This window comes from Pezoporus flaviventris, unplaced genomic scaffold, assembly GCF_033815535.1.
Source record: "Pezoporus flaviventris isolate CSIRO_AGI_PZ_B2104156 unplaced genomic scaffold, CSIRO_AGI_Pfla_v1 ptg000002l, whole genome shotgun sequence".
NCBI lineage: Eukaryota > Metazoa > Chordata > Aves > Psittaciformes > Psittacidae > Pezoporus > Pezoporus flaviventris.
In genome coordinates, this window is record NW_026892550.1 from 42,054,298 (window position 1) to 42,074,446 (window position 20,149).

At 38.3% G+C, this 20,149-nt stretch overlaps 2 protein-coding genes and 1 long non-coding RNA gene across 4 annotated transcripts in view; 1 reads left to right on the forward strand and 2 right to left on the reverse strand.

The window, feature by feature from the left end:
* The first annotated feature begins 1,867 nt into the window (after positions 1-1,867).
* CTSO (cathepsin O) lies at positions 1,868-9,514 on the forward strand. Its single transcript, XM_061475997.1, has 8 exons — positions 1,868-2,140; positions 2,920-3,025; positions 4,017-4,150; positions 4,992-5,159; positions 5,438-5,559; positions 6,761-6,924; positions 7,382-7,474; positions 9,227-9,514. Exons 1-8 carry the CDS (start codon positions 1,940-1,942, stop codon positions 9,259-9,261), a joined length of 1,023 nt encoding a protein of 340 aa, XP_061331981.1. The 5' UTR covers positions 1,868-1,939; the 3' UTR covers positions 9,262-9,514.
* Positions 9,515-10,826: 1,312 nt separating this feature from the next.
* LOC133280945 (uncharacterized) overlaps positions 10,827-20,149 on the reverse strand; it is a 185,943-nt gene continuing 176,620 nt past the window's right edge. The window contains exon 2 of the long non-coding RNA XR_009747316.1: positions 10,827-11,429. This is a non-coding gene — a long non-coding RNA (uncharacterized LOC133280945). The remainder of the gene's footprint in view (positions 11,430-20,149) is intronic.
* Positions 10,991-20,149, reverse strand: part of TDO2 (tryptophan 2,3-dioxygenase) — a 68,219-nt gene continuing 59,060 nt past the window's right edge. For both annotated transcript variants that reach the window (XM_061475981.1, XM_061475972.1), the window contains 9 exons: positions 19,812-19,882; positions 17,938-18,065; positions 16,847-17,033; positions 15,516-15,623; positions 14,505-14,616; positions 14,332-14,389; positions 13,749-13,828; positions 12,932-13,022; positions 10,991-11,791 (listed from right to left, as the gene is read on the reverse strand). In XM_061475981.1, the coding sequence (XP_061331965.1) occupies positions 11,638-11,791; positions 12,932-13,022; positions 13,749-13,828; positions 14,332-14,389; positions 14,505-14,616; positions 15,516-15,623; positions 16,847-17,033; positions 17,938-18,065; positions 19,812-19,882 (989 nt within the window). In that variant the 3' untranslated portion in view covers positions 10,991-11,637. The remainder of the gene's footprint in view (positions 11,792-12,931; positions 13,023-13,748; positions 13,829-14,331; positions 14,390-14,504; positions 14,617-15,515; positions 15,624-16,846; positions 17,034-17,937; positions 18,066-19,811; positions 19,883-20,149) is intronic.

Sequence of the window (20,149 nt, forward strand, 5' to 3'; positions counted from 1 at the left end):
CTTCAGAAAAGTGAGTGGTTTGGGCTGTTTTTCTTTGTAAAATTGATGGTCAGTTCCTCATTAAAAACCAAACAAACCAACAAAACCAAAAAAACAATCCACCAAGCAAATGCAGCATAAGGCCAGCCAGTATCAAAATACTTTTGCTATAGAAAAGAGCAAAAGGCCAGTTTTTTGGGGGGAAAGGGGGCTAAAGGCCTACATAGCACAGAGGACTCTGTAGTGCTGCTGATTAAAGTTATCTAAATCCTTCTTCAGTCACTAGTGGGGAGATGACAGACATCAATCAGCACTCATGACTGAAGCTACCTGGACCCCCCCCTCAAACAGTAGTTACCATTCCCAGAGAGGGATGCTACAACAAAGCCAGCTTGCTGAAGCCAGCAAGCGTAGGCATTTGAACTGAGATGATGATGTAGAGAGGTGCAGCTGACAGTGGCGCTGCCCCGACCGACCCTCCACCAGGCATAGGCTTAATCCTTTGTCTTCTACTTGCCAGGTCTGCCTATATCTACTGATCTAGAAATTAGAAATATATAGATCTCATTATACCTCATATAGGTACATTTCATACAATACAATTTCACTTTCAAACTTGTATTGTTGGATAAAATGCTGCATGCCACAAAAAAAAAAAACAAAACAAAACCAAAACATGTATTGGCACAATTCTGCACCTCACACTTTACACAGCACACCCCCCTATATGTCTTTGCTATTACACAGCACAGCAACTGTAGAAAAACTTCACACCCTGTAAAATTTCAGTGCAAGGAAAGCCTGCATCACACTGCAAGGTTTGCGGCAAGGTTTGCGACTGGTACCACTGCACTGTGGTAGCAAAATGGTGGGGAGAAAAGCAATAGGGACAACTAAAACATAGAATAGCTTTAAACATACAAATATTCTACATAAAAATACTGCATAACATTGGATGCCCCATACCTGGAAGTGTTCAAGGCCACTTTGGATGGGGCTTTGAGCAACCTGGTCTAGTGAAAAGTGTCCCTGTCCATGACAGAGGGGTTGGAACTAGACAATCTTTAAGGTCCATTCCAGCCCAAACCATTCTATGATTCTGTATCTATTGATGGCAATTTACAAGAGGAACTGTGTTAACTTATACCAGCTTAACAAAGTTTTAAACATCAAACACTAACCTGCTTGATGGAGTACCAGTACTTGACTAGTTTCTAAGGAAACCTGTGAGCCACCGTAAGCATGCACGGAGGTTTCTCTCGAGCATTTTCTCCTGGCACAACCTAACTGGACACCAGAGGCTGGGGACATTGGCAGTGCAGAACAGGGTAGATCTCCCCCTACCAATGCCCTCCCTTGCTAAAGCCTACAAGCGGCACTTCTACTGCCCCAAAGGAGCAACTATACCTTCGCCTTCCTACTGGCAGCCAAGTTTGCAGGTACCACCCACCCTCCCTTTCAGCAAAGGTCTAGCATTAAGTTTTCCCTTAGCTAACTGAACGGTCAGCACCTCTTCTCCCCTCCTTTGCAGCCCTGTGAGACTCGCATCTCTCACATGTAAAGCACTGCCTGAAACTCAGGCTTTTTCCAGGTGCTGCCCAATACCCCAAAACACAGCAAAACCGCCGACAGAAGCAGGATACCCGGGTACGGCAAGAGCCGTGCACCCAGCACCTGAGGGTGGCGATCATTGACGGGGCTTGAGGGCCCCGCCCCGGTCCGCCCCGCTGGCTGCTTGTGCCCAGGCCCGCTGTAGGAAAAAGTGGGGGCTGCCTCCGGAAAGAAAGGTTTCAGCCCTTCCCCCCCCCCCCCCCCCCCCCCCAAAACAGCTCAGCCCACAAGCTCTGTGGGGTGGAGGTGGGACCCCCAAGCCCCACCCCACCCCGCCATGACATGGCTGCCGGGGGAGGGCCTGCAGACCGGGACGCGGTAGGGAGCTGGTCCCGCTGGCCGGCGCAGCATGGCGCGACCTGTCGCTCAGCCCGGCCGGTCAGTGAGGGTGCGAGTGCTGGCGATTCTCTGCTGCCTGCTGCGGGTGGGCAGCGCCGCTCTCCTGGCGCCTGCGGGCACCTGGCTGGGGGAACAGGGCGGCGGTGCTCAGGGCCGCCTGCCCTGGGATGGAGACGGCCGGGACGAAGAAGTGGCGGCGGCGGCCCTGCGGGTAGGTGTCCGTGCCCGCACTTACACCGGCGATCGGCGCCGCGCGGCGGGCCCGCTGGCTGCGGGCTCCGCCGGAGAGGGAGCGGAGCCGAGCTGCCGCTTTAACCAGAGAGTGTGACGTGGAAGAGGGTGGCACGGCTGGAGCGCTCAGCCCGGGGTACCGACACCCGCTCCGGTGTCGTTTGCTGTTTCGCTTCTCTCTGCTTCCCCCCAAACTGCAGGCGCTGGGATTCCGTTGCTTTTCTCCCCTTCCCCTGTTCTGGCGCCAGGTGTCACCCTCGCACCGAGGAGGTGGCTGTCCGATTGTCTTTCGTGGGTCAAAACCGTGTTTTTCGCAGATGTAGGATTCCTGGTAATTTAAAGCCTAGGGTTTTAGGCCATTATACTGTTCCTTTCTTTCATAAGGACATAAAACAGGGTTAACTCTTATCATTTTTACGTATCTCTGAACCACAACGTTTGTTTTTCTGTCAAAGGGCATCAGATGGCTTTGACAAAATTTGTACTCATCTGTTTTGTCTGTCTTGTATCAATTTTTTACCCTCTGTGCACTTAAAAAGGCTTTTCTGCTATCTCTCTTGGAGTTCAAATTAGTCTAATGGCTTTCATGTCGGTTTGCTGGGAATCCACAGTGAATCTGAGGTGAACCTGAGGCGAAGATCTGCCTTGTTACCCGAGTTCATGTTTACTGTTGCTAACCTGTTTTTTTCCTGCTCTTATGGTTCTATCACTATTGCTATCTTAATAATGCCCACGAGACATTTATTTTTTTTCCTTCAGGAAAGCACTAAAAGAATTAGCTTACTGAACTCATCATCAAAAGATAATATGACCGCTTTCTATGGAATAAACCAGTTTTCTCACCTGTTTCCTGAAGAGTTCAAAGGTACGTTTCCCGATTGCTGCTAATGCCTTTTCTGTTATTTTTCTTATTCTTTCCCAGAACCTTGTGTCTTTCATATTTACAGATTCTTCCAGTGCTGGTAGTCAGCTAGTTTACAATGTCTGATACCAAACTGTAAGTACTTCTGAAGGATACAGTGATCCTCTTTATGTTTCACTAGTTTTGCAAGGTTGAATTGCCCAGAGCCTGAATATGATATAGTCTATAGACTGTCCTTTCTTCCCACTAGGCCTTAAAGCCTTCTTTGACTGCAGCAGTTTTAAAATTGAAGCATACACAAGGTTCTTAAGTTCCTGTTTCCTACCCTGAAATGACATTGACTATAATCCAGACAATGCTTGGAAGTCCACAGCTGTACAATGTTATCTGTGACTTTCAGGAGCAATGACACATTTGATTATTGATTATTTTTAAGGTTTTTTTTTACTAAGAAAAATTGTTTGATACATAACCTAATCTTCCTTCTTGCTGTTCATGTGAGCCGCTATATGTTCTATTCATTAGGGGATTTCACACCTTTTTTTAATCTTTCATAATTAAGGATTTTAATTTTTTTAAGTTAAAAACCAGCAATCTACATGTGTTTCAGAATCTTTACATTATTTTCCTCTTATTTTTCCCCTTCTACCTGGCTAAAATAAAGTAATATGTTCCCAGTAAGTGTTGTGAAAATTTTCAAACAAAACTTGGTTTATGGAATGATTATTGATCAGCTTCAGTAAATCTTCATGTATTCTACCCGCATTACCTACGTGGAATATTTCTGTCCTTTCCAGAACTAAAGGATTATTCACATTCATTCTGCAATTAAATGAGTATTTTAAAATCTATGAATTTTCTATGGATTTGAAATGAGTTGTAGTCTCGCAATTGTAGCTATGGATCAAAGTTACTTTTATGCTTGTAGCAAAACATTGTTTGTGGTTATTTTTTTTAGTTAGTAAATTTATAGATGTTTGTATTCTGTGTTTAGCTCTTTACTTAAGAAGCATACCTCACAAACTTCCCAGATACATAAAAGTGCCAAAGGGAAAGGAAAAGCCTTTGCCAAAGAAGTTTGACTGGAGGGACAAGAAAGTCATTGCAGAAGTGAGAAATCAGCAAACAGTAAGTCCTGGTGTTTTCTTTTCCTGGTTCTGAAGCACTGCTCAGAGACAGCTCCAGCAGGTATGTGACAGAGCACAGTGAAGGCTTTGGAAGGGACCAGCACTGTCTCAAGACTCCCTGGAGTGCTGGCGCAAGTATGGCTGGTTGAACAAAGTCATGTAGCGTTTTATGCAAAGTGGGATTAGATTTAAAAGAGGTGTAAATTTGTGCATTTTTTAAATTGTGCAATTACAAACTGTAAAACATTTTTTAAATCTGTTTAATTAAATCTGCAAGTCTTTTGCAACATGTTTTTTGTATTTTTCTGAAGAGAGGAGGTAAGTTCAGCACCTGACCTCATTCCTCCATTTCACCTGGATATGGGGATAGATCCTCTGCTGTTTTTTTCTCTCATGAATGAATGCCATCAACTAGTCGATACCCATATCCTTACCATTTAACACCTCAGGGGATGATAGGAAAATAACCATATCCTACATGATTACAGTTTATCCCAGTGTGGTTATGGTTGCTGGTAAGAAACAAACAAGCTGTTACAACCCCAGTGTCTTTTCTTTCTGTGCTTCGCACGGTGTAACCTGACCTTGACTAAGAATAAATTCTGCTTTCTGTTTTTAATGCCACAGTTTAAAGAGCCTACAACTGTAGTTTAGTTTCTGTTACTGTCTAAGGAATTTTTCTGTTCTGTTTAATTTCAGTTTATTGTTTCTTAAACTATTATCTAATATATTTCTATAACATTCTTCAGACTGCAGAAAGTTGTAGACTGTCTCCTTGAATGCATTCTTTTAAAAACCACTAACCTTTTCTTTCTCTCCTGTTTCCCTTCTATTTATACCAGTGTGGAGGCTGCTGGGCTTTCAGCGTGGTGGGTGGTATAGAGTCTGCCTACGCAATTAAAGGAAATAACCTGGAAGAACTCAGCGTACAGCAGGTTATTGACTGTTCATACAATAATTATGGCTGCAGCGGGGGATCCACTGTTAGTGCTTTGAACTGGCTGAACCAGGTTTGAAACTCCTTATAAATCTCAAACCCTTCCTTAGCTTCCATATTAACATTCTTTTTAGTGGGAAAAAGTGATGGGGAAGGTGGAGCATACAACTCAACTGATTTTTTTTTTAATGTGTGTGTGTATATATTCTTGCGTATATATATAAAAATATATCCATGTGTGTATATATTCTTGCATATTTCTTTAATCTGGAACCAAAAGAGACTTTGTTCAAGCAGAATGGAAACTAGATTGGAATTTTATGGTCTATATATTCATTTTTCTTATTGCAGACAAAAGTAAAACTCGTGAGAGATTCAGAATACACTTTTAAAGCTCAGACAGGACTGTGCCATTATTTTGGTCACTCAGATTTTGGAGTTTCAATAGCAGGATTTGCTGCATATGACTTCAGGTAGCTACTATTGATTCTTCTTATTTGCTGTACTTTCCCTTCTGCGTTCAGTAACTGTGGAGTAAGCGAGAGCCAATAGTGCATTGACCAGCCAAAGGTTATGAGGTTGATTGCATCAGTTCTGAAGCTGTGTAGTGGATAAGAATACATAACATTTTTGAGAGTTAAGGCTTGTGCGATGAACCTACTCAACCTTGCCATCACTAGTCCTGCTCAAATTATAAAGATATGTGTCTTGAAATTAGGTCTTCTAAATTGGCTGTGTTTAAACTGGAACATTGAGTTAGTTTCAATTTTTAATATATGGTAAGTGAATGTTACACTGCTTAAGTATCAGCAACAGTAAATCCTACCAATAGTAGTTGGAATTTGTTGAAAAAAAAAAAATTAGGAAATACAAAATACTCAGTTACTTCAGTATTCATCCATTTGCACAGCCACCCTCATCCTTCTCCAGTCCATGACTTTACAAACTGTGTTGTCAGCTGAATTTTGTAAAGACAACTGGTAGCTTTTTAGGTTTCTATATTAAGAAAGTTTGTTTCTAATCTTTATCAGTACAATACAGCCGCAGATTGAATTTAAAGACAAGAAATTCAGTTTTGACTAGGAATTGAGTTGCTGTCACTTATGAGTAAGTAAAATTTATGATAGCTTTGCCAGTCTGTATTTGCCAAATTTAGTTATTGCACGTATCACCCAGTGATAAAGATTTCTTGTTCCAGTACATTACATAAGTAAAGCTGTATGAGAATGATAGTAGTAATGTCCTGTGTTTTGATGTGTTTGAGATACATGTTTGAGTCTATTGTTATGTATGATAGAAGAGGTACTTCTGTATGTTTGAAAAACTAATGGAAAGTAATAATATAGATGAATGTTTTGTGCAGAGCTGGGTTTAATTGAGAAGAGTGGTAGCTGAAAGTTACATAGTGCCCACCGACTTGACCCAGGAACCTGCTGCTATTTAATAGCATTATGTCCTTGGATCTGCACCTTTCCCATAGTCAGTGTGCCCTATATTCGTATTATTGTATTCTATGAAATACATAATTACTGATTTGTTATGCAGTGTGTAGAACTCACAGGAAACAGTTTAATTTTTTTGACTTTTAAATCATACTTAACAAGTAGATTATCACCTCTCAGATTGCTTTAGTGTGCTAACGTCAGTAACTTGGCATTATCGCTTCTTTCACAGCGATCAAGAAGAAGAAATGATGAGGGTGCTTGTGAACTGGGGCCCTTTGGCAGTAACAGTAGATGCGGTTAGCTGGCAGGATTATCTTGGTGGGATCATACAATATCACTGCTCCAGTGGAAGAGCAAATCATGCTGTTCTTATCACTGGTTTTGACAGAACAGGTGCGTTGCCATCAACTGAACTTCAGCTAAGTAGATTTTGTGGTTTTTCTCTTATTTGCAACTTGTCTCCTACAGTGTAAGTGATTAAAATCCAGGACTGGGTGTTCTGCTGGGAGCTGTTGGCTTGGTGTCACACCAGTTATGGAAATGCAGCCTGATACCAGGAGAAAAACTTCCTGTCTGTGCTTCATTAGTTCTGTGGGATTTCATGTCCTTGTAAAGTCAATAAAACAGTTGTATGCGTCTTTACACCAGCAGAGGATATAACCAGTCTGTTCAACACTGGCATATTAGCTCTGTCCTCCATGTGAACTACATTAGGTTTTACTGTACTGTATCATGAAACCATCAGAAACTATGAGATATTAAAATGGTAATTAACTCTGTAGAATGTTAGAAGTTTTTTATGCTTCCCAAATCTCATGTTATCTCTTGTTTATGAAAATGTTTCTTCCAGGTAGTATCCCTTACTGGATTGTACAGAACTCTTGGGGGCCCACATGGGGAATAGACGGCTATGTTCGTGTTAAGATAGGCAGCAATGTCTGTGGTAAGTCTGACAAAAAATAATTAGTGGTAAAGGCCACCTACTGGGATCCGGTTTTTACCATGTAAGTAAAGCAATATAATGGGATCCTCAGAGAGCAAATGCAAGTCATTGCTACATTTTGGAAAAGGTTAGATGAATTCAGATGGAAAAATAAATGAAGCAGTTGCTAGTTCAACCAAGCCATCTACCTGAGTGATTGAAAAACACCACAGAAGAGTAATGCTATTAAGGCATAAAGTTCTACTGTACCTTACCATGTAGAGGTAATGTATATGTTACAATGAATACATTCCATAATGTATACATTACAAGGCAAAGTATACACTTACGTGTCATTGTTCTAGGTTAATGCCATCACTACACTCAGTGTAGATAAATTGGCTGCTGCCCTTGTCTGGTGGATGGAATTGTCTCTAGACTCAGTTTAGCAAACAAGTATGGAAAGTGGATCTGCCAGTACCTGGGAGTTGTGTACCCTGCTTGTGGCTTTTCTTGTTAAGATAGAGGTACATGCTCTCAGTGCTACTTCCATCTCCTAGCTCTTTCTGTTTGCATGTGGTATTTCCTGATGCTTGAGGGGGGGTTTATCATGTTAAATATCCAGTTTCTTCTGAATTGCTGAGTAACTGCTGGAGGTAAGGCAGGTGGAACTCCTGTTTACCAGCAAAGACTGCTGAGCCAAATTGCTAGGATTGGACTATTAGTGAGTGTTGTCTATCCATTGATTTTTTTTTTTTTTTTCCTTCTGTTAGATAAATGCTGGAAGTCTTCTGTTGGCTTTCACTTCCATGTATGTTTAACAGTAGCTCTCAGTCATTGTAAAAGGTGTTAAGAGGATGCAAATTATCTGCAAATAAGAACAGATGATCTTCAGTTTGCCTACACCCAGTAAAGATCAGGACAATGTATCCCATCAGAGCTTTTCTATGTTGCTGAAACTTGTGTTCTTGTATAAACAAACTATTTGGAAAGAGAAACTTAGAAGTAGTGGTAAGTAAAGCAAGTGAATTGTAGGGCTGGTCCAGAAGAACAGATGTGTTGTTTTCAAATTCTCTCAAAAAGCAGGATCTTTCATGTTTTCTGTAGTTTCCCACACAAGAACAATCCAGCAAATGCCAGTAGTTGCTTTCTTCCTCCCACAGATGATGTTTTCTGGTTTAGAGGTGCTCTGACACAGCTTTTGAGGGTACAAGGGCTGTCAACCTTTGCTACCTGTCACAGGCTTTAGCCAGACTTTGCTTTTAGTGCTGGAAGGAGTACAGCAATACGAAAAGAACTGAGCATAAAAAAAAAAGCCTGGTTTGTTCTGTGTTTGTATGGGTCTGAGTATTCAAGAGTGTGCCTAGTAATGGAATTTGTGATCTCTATTCTCTTCGTGAGCTTTCAAAGCTGCACAGCTTCATATTGTCTATACATTGCTAATGCATATGATTAAAAGGGAAGAGGATATCAAGGCTTAGGTTGCTTATCGGCACCCAAATTGGACCAATGCTGAATCCTTAGAAAGGATCTAAAGTTTTGACTGGGAAAGCAGAGGAAGGGGGAAAGTAGACCACAACTATAAACCATGTTGGGCAAGGAAGAAATAAAAAGGTTGCAGCTGGTTTCCTGCCTTCTCTTGCCCCTCAGCAGTTCACCTGCTGTCCTGGTGCAGAGAGAGGGCATTATATGAATATGAATTCTGGTAACTTCTTTCTGGCAAGTCTCCACTTTCAGTATTTATTTAAAAATAATATTTTGTTTCATTTGTAGGTATAGCAGATACAGTTTCAGCAGTTTTTGTTTGACACTTACTGGCCAAAGACCCCAAGTATCATTTGGACACACTGTACATGAAGATTTGCTTCAAAACAGCACTTTCTAAAATAAGAAATCTCTGTAAGGGCAACTCTTCCTTTTAAGCAATACAGGAATGGATTGGCTGGAGTTTTTAAAAATGTTTTTATTTGGAATGTGGTGTGTGTCAAATCTCTCATGGAATAAGAAGACTTGGAGTAATCTGCAGAGTATACAAAAAGAAGTTACAATGATGGACTGAAACTGCGAGTGTGATCTCTATCCAGGTGTTGAATACTACTCCATAAAAAAATCTTACAGGGAAAGAAGTGATGATGAATGATGAGGAATTTGGATCAAATACCTTATGGCAAGGTATAATTGAAATGCTTAGAATATAAGAACTACCACGATCAGGTCTGATTTTATTGTGCAGGGAAGAAAGTCAGTCAAGAATATATGCTGTTTGATACTTGGGCACCTCTGACAGACACATATATTTTGTCTTCCTCCTTTTTGTGAAATCTTACTCTGTGAAGTTGGAAGAATACAGGAGGGTAACAGATACTCAGCCTTGTTGCCTGAGTATCCAGTGTCTCTGAAGTTCTGTAGTCCTTCATCATCAGTCTTCAGACCTTTATTGGGTAAATCTTCAATGCTATTCAGAGCAGGGAATGTGTTTTGGAAAGTGCCTATAATATCAGTCTTCTGCATTCATTTGTTAGATGGATAGAAAAGTAATAAGTAAGTGTATTTAGACAAAGAGAGGCAGTTCTAGTGGTTTAACATCCTATGTCCTGGCAGGTTGTATGTGTTTGCAAATCAGCCTTTCTGTGCTTCAAGAGCTGTTTTGTGCCTTTTTTATTCTCTACATCGGGAGTTACAGTGAAGCCAGATGCAAAATACAAATTAAAAAATTTGCTTCTTGTAAAAAAAATTATGAGGGTGGGGTTTGTTAATACACCTTTCTAAAGTCAGTAATTACAGGATACTCCAAATAGAGTGGGGTTTAGATTTCCCTGCATTAATTAATTGAATTCATAGATGGGAATTGCTGGCAATCAGAAAAGGGATGCCAGCTTTGCTGGTCATAACTAGATTTCACAACCAAACATGTAACTCTAAAATGCTCTGAAACTTTCACCTGGAATCTGTATATTTTATGAAGCACCACTCTGAAAAATGCTGAAGCGATTCTGTAGTTTTTGCATTCAATTACAGTACCATGTTACTAGATCAGCGTATTTATAATCTTACGACAAACGCAATGAGCATTCATCATTTTCTGTTGTAAGTATTGCCATTTTACTCATCTACTTCTTAAGTGTTAATATTTTAACAGTTTGCAAACAACAAATAGTACACTTACTTCCGTAACTGGGAAACAGTAGCCAAAGTTCCCAGTTGCCATTGATAAGAGTAATGCTGTTATAGTAGCATCAGACACAGACTATTCCACTAGTGTTTGTGAAGTGTGTAAGTACCTAAGGCACAGAGCAACTCAGCAGAAGTTAGGCTAAAGTGTATGTGTATTTCCAAGGGAAGTGATTAAGAAGAGAAGCCTCCATCCAACATGAAGACTACACAGCTTTATCAATATTCTATTGCCAATTTGCCTTGATTTTATTATGTATCAATTTTATCCTTACTTCAGTGATATTTGAATAAAACCCACTTTAAATGGCTATTGTACTGTTTTATGAACTTTACTCTTACTTTAGAAGAAGCATTAACAGAAGGTGAGCTTTAATAGTGCTTTATTTGAAATGCAAAGTAAGTGTATCTGCTACTCTTAACAGTGTTTCTGCATTCACTTGTAACAGGTAGGAACATGATTCCTGATGTATGTAAAACTTCAAGACGCTTGGGTTTCTATGGATTCGGGAATTCTTCTCTTAAATCTAGCTTTTGAAACTCTTAGCACGAAATTCCTTTTGAAATTCCACAAAAGCTCAGAAACTAATACTTTTCTGAAGGTGGTAAGACTAATCATTAATTTATTAGAAGTAAATTAATAACAGCCATTAGGCAAACAAATACGAAAATATGTACAAATAAGACATGATCATAGTAATTCTGTATAATTTGCTGTAGGTTTTAAAAACATCCAGCTACAGGTTTTAAGAAGCCAATGAAGAAGTAAGTTGGTCATTGAGTTGAATTGGGGTATCATTTTTGTCTTAATATAGGTTAACTCAATATGGGTTATTTTTTGTACAAAAATTAAGATTCTTCCACAAGCCAATCATCCTATTCACATAGCTGTCATACATAAATACATATTTACAAGCTCACACTCTATGAGAGTAGCTGTTACATTTAAGGGACAGCACCACTGGAGGTGAAGGTCCTGTAGTTCTTTACAGCAACCAGTCTGAAGAGGCAGGCTAGTCAGAGTCATCACTGCTAAAATAGGAGCTGTCACAGTATTCTGCAGTATAAAGGAATTTATGAATGCTTGGGTTCATCTTTGGTATCCAGTGTCTTGGCACTAGAAATGTTGAAAGATTGAATAAATCCACAAACACCTTGTATCTGTCACTGAAAAAGATAATCGGAACAATTAATGCTGCGGTATTGGCAAGGAAGGTCATTAATATCAAAATTGTCAGGAATCATTCCATCTCTATTATTTAATGAGATTTCTGCACTCCTCTTCAGTATTCCAGAGTAGAAATACAATCCTAACTGCTTATAAAGCATATGGGATCAGACTTTAAAAGGAGACATGGTTGCATTAGTCACATTCTTCTCCTTAAAATGCAGTGTGTAGGCTATAATCTTCAGACCTCCACTCTCATAGTAGATACAAAGTAGAATATACCTAGGAAGAAGGTTAACCTGAAAGCAAGTAAGAGTGAGAAAGCTTGCTGAAAAAGACAGTGAACCTATAATCTTCATGTAACTATCTGATTTCCATTCCACTCTCTGTTACAATGGTTGTGATGGGAACTGTTGCCCACAGACTGACATAGGAGTCACCAGCTACAAACGGTTTCTCTTTGAAATGAAACCTCAAAGAAGGTGCTCTTAGAAGATGTTCTAAAGATGTTTGTGCTTTTTTGACATAATGCTGTTCAGGACTATCAGGACATAGTTGCAGCTAAAAGGACTGAATGGTCTAATTAGCTGAATCCTCTAATTTGTGTAATAAAAGTCAACCCATTCAGCGAGTTCTGTGCTCAGGCCCCTAACAACCCTTCTAAGTTCCTTTTCTGCTTCAGCAAAAGGAGTCATACTTCTGATTGTTGCCTGCACAGCTTGGGAGTGTTAATTATTATCAGCTTTCAGAATATATTCAATCCTAAATTAAAGTACCTTATGTTGTACAATTAGAGGTCATGCTAAGAAAGGAAGTTATGCATCAATAGTTGCACACAAACTGAAAAATGCAAGGTTAATTATTGCTGCTGTTCCAGTAACGCCTAGATCCCTTGACTGAGAATTATACATAGCACTTTGCATGTGCAAAAAAGGAGTTCTTTTTGCCCCAAAACTCTTGAAATTTGTATATGTCAACCTGAAAAACAACGTTACAACCACCAGGAGGAAATGCTAGAGTCCCAGACGAAAAACAATAGCTCTCCATCCTCTAGTGAGCTACCTGAAATCTATCTCCTGGCATTAGAGTACGTCCGAACTGCATTTTTGCAGGTGGTGGGGGAATCACATTATTCTTACCTCACTGTTGAGCGCAAATACTGGTAGCCTGATGAACCACCAGTGCCAGCCTTGCTGCCAATCATTCTGTGAACCATGCAGACATGGTTATCTAAGTAACATAAAAGAAAATCAGGCTGTATGTTCACTGTTAAGATACAACAAAGGGTCACCTCAAGGTGCATCACTGAAATAGTAAAGATTCTACAGAGATCTTTACGTAGATATAACACTACTAGGTATTCAGCAGTGTAGGAGTTAATTCCGCCACTCTTCAGTCAGCTAATATAAATTATTGTTAATATAGAAAGAATACACTAATTCTTATACATTATTGTGCTCTGTTAATACAGAATTAATTCATTTCTGGATGTCTACATAGAGAAGGAGCAGAAAAAAGGTTTGCATATGAGGTCTTCATGAGTTTGGATAGGGCTTTGAGCAACCTGGTCTAGTGAAAAATATCCCCAGTCATGGTAGGGAGATTGGAACTAGATGACCTTTAACATCTCTTCCAACCCAAACCATTATATGATTCTATTATGAAATGACATGGTCACATTTTGGGAGACATTACAAAATTATACCTGCCATTTAAATAGAATTGTTCACTTATAGCATGTCATAGAAGTGACAGCTGTACCTATGTATCTAATGATCACAGAAGAAGCTGTTCATCTTTCCTCTTGGATGAAGTATAAAAAAACCTAGTCACTCCTAAAGGATGAACTCAGTTCGGTTCTAAAACTCTGGGCATAACTTGTCTAAAAGAGGGTAAAACAGGGCAGTTTACTTTCATCTAAAAGAAGGAGCGTCACAGTCAGACAGTGGAACTTACATCTCCATTTGGTCATGAGCACATCGATATCCATAAGGGAAGTAAGAAGCTGAAAGGGAACTTGAAAACGAGGCTCCTCCCTTGGAAAATGAAAGAGAAGACAGTGGGACCTCTTACGATATGCTGTATTTTTCAAAGTAGCACTTCACCAGTGTACAATAATGACATAACATATATCTTTTTCCTAAATTGGTATGGAAATGTCACTAGATGCTCTAAGAAGGGCTTCTGCCATAGAAGCCTGAATCTGCATTTTCCCCCATACTTGGAAAATAACTCTTCTTAGGACAATTTGTAGAATGGTCTGAACAAGGCATTTGCCTGTTACACTCTGAGGAGCAGCAGCTGGACAGACACGAACCAGATGCCCAAAGAGGCCAACCTACATCCTTGAATAGATACTCAAAACTCAACTGGACTCAGCCCTTAGCAGGCCAACCTGACCTTCAAGCTGGGCTTTGTGGAGGGTTGTATAAGCGTACTTTCCAAGGCCTTTTCCAACCTAAATAAATCTGTGCTGCTCTCCTTAACCTTCACTTTCCCTCCTACCAGTAAGTATTAACAATACATCTTCTACCTTTACCTGTAGAAGTAGATCATTAGGGCACCCTTCAGTGCTTTATAAGACAGTCGTCTTTCTCCTGCAAAATACGAGCATCCTTAGTATGTTACTGATTATCCTACAAATTTAATGCTGTTACGTGTTTATATAGATCATGTATAAAAAACCTGAAAGTGCACATTAATGAAATCTACCTTTACTAAGCAGGTGTTCGTGGCGTTTTTCATCAAATAACGAAAGTAATACATCTTTCTGTTTTTGGAATTCAGATAATTCATCATCTTTTTCTTCTGATTCTGGTTTGGCCTTTGATATTTAAAACAAAAACTGATTTTAGAAATCAATAGGGAAAATTAAGCACTTGAATGACCCATAATGTAACCGCTATTTTCATCATAAATACCCTAAGTTCACATAAAAAAAGTAAGAGCTGTATTTTCAAACAAGATAGATGAATCGCTGAGTCACTGTCCTTTAAGATACACAATTACGACAAAAGTACCATTAAATATCCATCAGCACAATTCACATTAATGAATGTTCAAACAAACTGGCAGCTTATCACTTTTATTTGGGTCTAGAGGCCTTAAAAACACTTAATCTTCAAGGCAAAAAGAAGACAACCTTGAACAGCTATGAGTGAGAAAATTGTAAATAAAAAGGTTTAGATAACAGAAATTCATAGAAAATTGACTAATTCTTATGTTATGCCTTTTTGTTTACCATTAAAAATCTACTTAAAACTACAGGTCTTACAGTATTTTGGGGATTTTCTTTTGCTAATTTGCTAGTGTAATTCAAACAATCACATAGCAACAAATTGCCACATACTGTTAAACAGAAATGGGGTGTTTATAGTGACACTCCATACTCACAATTCAGGGCCTCAAACTTCATGTTTACCCTCAACTGTAGATGCAAGCGCTAACTAAAGGCGAAGTTGTAGTTTCAGTAAAATCAATTTCAGTCCTTCTGTTGATACTATCCTTTTCCTTTTGCAATCAAAATCATACATGTATCACATACTTTAAACTGTCTTAGATGTCAAATTACAAATTTATTCAGATTTCCTGGGGGAAAAAAAATGCACTTTTTTCACTTCTTGCTGATTAAGTGAAGCAAATGAGCATAAAGTCAAAATTATGTCAGGATGTCAATTTGCCCGCTGCCTTTGCTTACAGCTAGATCAGGAGTATACTCCATACCTGCAACAAGGTAAATTCCTCTTCTAGACCTTTTAAAACATTCACTTCAAATTGTCCCCAGAAATCAAATCCTTCAGCATCGAGTCCTGGAGTTCTTTCCAGCCATGCCTTTAGTAATAACAACAATAATGATAATAACGTGCTCAAACATTAATAATGTAAGTACATTACCTTACAATCGCAAGTTGCAGCAGCATAAATCATACTGCTGCAGTTGTTCAGGTTTAATATCCCATTGAGGTGCTTATTGCTTCAGTTAGCATATCCGCGTAGATGATTTATACCTACATAATAGTGCCATGCAAACACACTGATGGGTTCCAGGTGAAGTGACTAGTATTGGAAGACAAAAGCTGTCTCACTATCTTTAAAACCAGCTTCTGTGTAGATACAAGATAACAACCTTATTCTCCATATATAGGATAATTGTAAAAATAAATCTCAGAAGGAAGGTGACAACAACCAGTTTCTATCATGTCAGACAAGCTGAATATTGATTAAGCAGTCTTGTCATTAACTTCCACCATAATATGTGATGATGCAAGACAGAAATTTACTTGGCAGTTAACAAAGCTTTTTCTTTGATTTTCTTTTAATAATGGGAATGAAATTTGGAGGGGAAAAATTAGGAACCTTTAAGGTCAAACTCTCTTTAGAGATCACTCTTCATCTCAAAGATACAAGAACATGAAGTCTTGACAAATGAAAAGAAAGCTAGAGAAATTTCTTATATATTCTGCATTAGGTGCCATTAGTCAAATGGCTAGGGCTAATAAGATTGGATTCTTTTATTGAGGTTTATATTGCATTATTCTTTATAAAGTTATGTAAGTTTGTGTGTGAAAATGACGAGAGAAATTACTGAGTCATTGATAGCTCTGAGACAAAGTGATTAAAACAAGGCAAGTGATAATGAAACATTTGTTAAATGTCTTTTCTCATTTCCATTCTGAGTTTTTATTTTTCCTTTTCTTGTTTTAACCTCTCAGCCATTCCTAATAGTGGAGATACTTTTAAAGTTTTTTTCTAAAAAAGGTTTATGGTGTGAATGAAACAGTACATTTATATTCTTAGCTCATACTTCCACAATGCAATTTACTAGTTTAAGAATCAGACTTTTCAGACAAGAGGAAATGCTGTGAAAAATCAGTTGGTTTACTAACGACTAACTCTCTTTCATATAAAATTTGGTAAGAATCCAAGAAACTGACTGGGAAATTGCCAGCATGCTTGCTTCTCTCAAGAAAGAAGAATTTGTCACTGGCACCAATGAAGGACATTCTTGGGAGGTGGGAGTAAAAAAAAGGAAGGTCTAAAACAGACATTGCTACCTCCACAAGTTGCAGCAGTGTTGGTTCTTGCTCTGATTGAAGCAGCAGTTCATAATCCTGTCCCTTGAAGTTATCACGATAATGCCTTCTGTTATAGGGGACTCTCAGACTTTGGGGAACACCAATTTTGTTCTCTAGCAAGCGGAACTGCAGGCTCTGAAAGCCTGAGGCTGGGCTTAGGTAGTATCTTGGGGAACAGAAGAAAAAAAAGATACAAAAAGACAGGATATTATTTAAAAATGATGGAGTTCTCTGTTTCACAACAAAACAAGAAAACATACTTCAGATTTGAAGAATATTGAATAGATATTATAGAATAGTAAGGGTAAATCTGAGCATTTTTATATGATTTCAATTAGGAGAAAACCTATTTTATAACGCAACTACAATGCATGTATAACATATTCTAGTTTTATATATATATATTGTTTATGCATACACAGATATATGGACACACTTATGTTTGTACTGTGTTTTAAATTGGCAGCTTTGTATGTGTGATGCGCAGGAGAAAACATTAGTGAACATATTTTCCTTTCCAGACAGAATAAGTAGCTTCACCACAAATGACTACTACAGAAATTTTCACATCATTAAAGTGCCAATGAATGCATTTTAAATAGGCTTGTTATACAGAATAATTGCTATGTACACAACAGGCTAATGTTCAGAAGAACATTTACTGCATTTTGTTTCATTAACAGGATTCTTTCAGAGTTAAATTGTGTGACCATGCTGAAATAACAATTAATAAAAGTAATCTGAAATCCCACAGTGCTAGATTGTAACGTACTTTGCATTGCAAGTACAAGATCTGGCAGAAACAGATCATTGATTTGATCTTATGTTTGCTTATCAAATGACAGTATGTGGTTGAAAAGCAGAAACAAGAATGCATCAAAACAGACAATTAGCCCATGGATTGCCCCTGCTGTAGTGTGCTGGGTGATACACCCGGTTTACATTTCCAAGAAAAGCAAAATTGTAGTTTTGTTTGCTTTTTAGCTAAGGACCATTAAAAATTTACCATGAGCTCCAAGGATGGGAATTATCGGTTCACAGATTACTATGGAGGAATACTAAGTATTTACCTGAAATCGAAGAAGTCCAATGCAGTCATAGTTTCCAACACTGAGAACTGTTCTACAAGTAATTTCAGAATCATTGAAATTCTATTTATTCTAGTAATAACCTTCAGCATGTTCCTCTCATCTCTTACCTGTAGAAAACATAAATATCATAATCAGACAGAGTGGTATTTTCTTCATATCCTACCTATTTATTTCAGGTCTTTTCACTGTTGTACAGCACTATAGTTCCTAAGTCTTTTCTATGTGAAATCCATAGCAGCAGGTTCTCATCTTGAATAGAGAGCTCTGGTTTTAACTGAAACCCAAAACTATAATTTTCAAAGATTGAAATGTTTTTCTCAGATTGATGTTACAACTATGCCAAACATATAGTTTGGGTTTTTTTTCTTTTCTACCCTTTTTGACTCAGATAGAAGTCACCACAAGAAATTAAACTGCAGACTGAAATAATTTATATCATGATCATTTCCAATTACTAGAATTCAGTTTTAATGGTACATGATAAAATATAATCATGCTTTCTATTATAATTACTTCTACAATCATTTCTATTATTGTGAAGGAACAAATCATAAGGCAGATGTGGAAAGTACTTAACAGTTGAGAATCAGAATAATTTGAGAGGTACATCGGGAGAGCACATCTAAAAAGATATTCATTAGAGACATGCATTAGCAAGCAGAGGAAAACAGAGATGACTGCATCTGGTGGGAAATATAAAATATTAAATGGAAAACAGAGAAGCTCTCTTCTGGCTAGGTTGAACACTTTGCCTGAAGGGGAGTCTGCTAAAATTCCTATTAGTTTCAATGGGATTAAACTTCTCTCTATGCCCTGGGCACGAAACCATTAAATATCAAGCTACAAAAATGAAAGATGATAAGCATTTCCTTAATCGCCTGGCTGCATACTTAACCTTAGCTTTGACATTTCAAATTCTGATTGTAAACAAAGTTTTGTTTTTAAAACAAATAAATAATGAAAAATTATTCTGCTTAAGAACTGGGTTTTGTCAGTTATAATTTAATACAACATTCAACTAAAAAGCCAACAAAATTATGAACGTGGAGGACAACAGAGAACATTTTCATTGGACATTATGATAAAAGTGTTCCTTCTTTCAGTCACGTCTAGTTTCAAATTTTCTTCGTATACACATGCTTTTGATGTTATTTAACATATTTCTCAAATTACATGCTGTCAGCCTTTTTATGTGGATGCAGTGTCAGGCAGGACTTTTCCTTTGTTATCCATTATTGTGTGGTGTGTGTAGCTTTGGAAATATTTTTAGAAATGTTCAAAATATTCCTGTTATACTTGTAATTTTCAGAAATTCTCATAAAATTGTATGCTGTAATTTTTAGTATTGCTTTTCTGATAGAATTAAAATATACAACTACAGAAAAGAGTTTCCCTTTTGTATAGCAGATACTGGATGGAAGGATATAGTGTGTAGACATCAAAAAACTGAACAAAGACAGAAATGACTTTTCAGCATAAAGATACCTGGGAGCCCTCTGGTTTTCAGTTTTGCCTCTGAGCATGCCTTTTCTGCAGCAGAATATTCTCAAGTTGTTTCTGCTGTTATCCAGTACAAGTAGGAGAGTATAAGAGCATTCTGGCCAATGAAATTGGTCCTGAAGAGTGATCTGCACAAAAGGCAGACTTCAGGAGGAAATAAGGTTTTGCTGATCAAACACCTGTTCTATCAGGATCTAAGAGCCACTCTGCTAAATTTCATTAGGGTGTTTGTGATGCTGTTTTTAAAAAGAGCACGTTGCTTTAGTAAACCCAAATCTATCAGTCTGAAAGGCAGGAGGCAAGAGAAAGAGAGGGCTACATTTTCCCAAAATTAATATTTGCCTTTAACTTACCTGGCCATTTTGAAAGATAACCCTCACGGAGTCCATTTCCCATAGAATCTGCTTAAACCAAAGTTCATAAGCTACAAAAAGAAAGGCATCATTAGCATTAACTTCAACATTATTTTGCTTTTTTTCTTCATAGCATCTTACATTTTGATTTGAAATGAATAGCCTGCATTTACACTGCTGGTATACAAAAAGATACTGATACATAAATGCATTACCTGTTACAGGATGCTGTCCTTTACCTAAACTATTACAGGAGACAATCATCTTGAAAATGTTGACAGAATTTCTAGTGTCTTTTACACTGTAGATATCTGATGTACAGGATGTTCATTACAAAA

Bases quoted from the DNA above. Each gene is read 5' to 3' on its own strand.
- CTSO (XM_061475997.1), top strand. From the start codon at position 1,940: ATGGCGCGACCTGTCGCTCAGCCCGGCCGGTCAGTGAGGGTGCGAGTG. The intron at 5,160-5,437 runs GTTTGAAACTCC...TTCTTATTGCAG, and splicing joins CTTTGAACTGGCTGAACCAG to ACAAAAGTAAAACTCGTGAG. The intron at 5,560-6,760 runs GTAGCTACTATT...CTTCTTTCACAG, and splicing joins TTTGCTGCATATGACTTCAG to CGATCAAGAAGAAGAAATGA.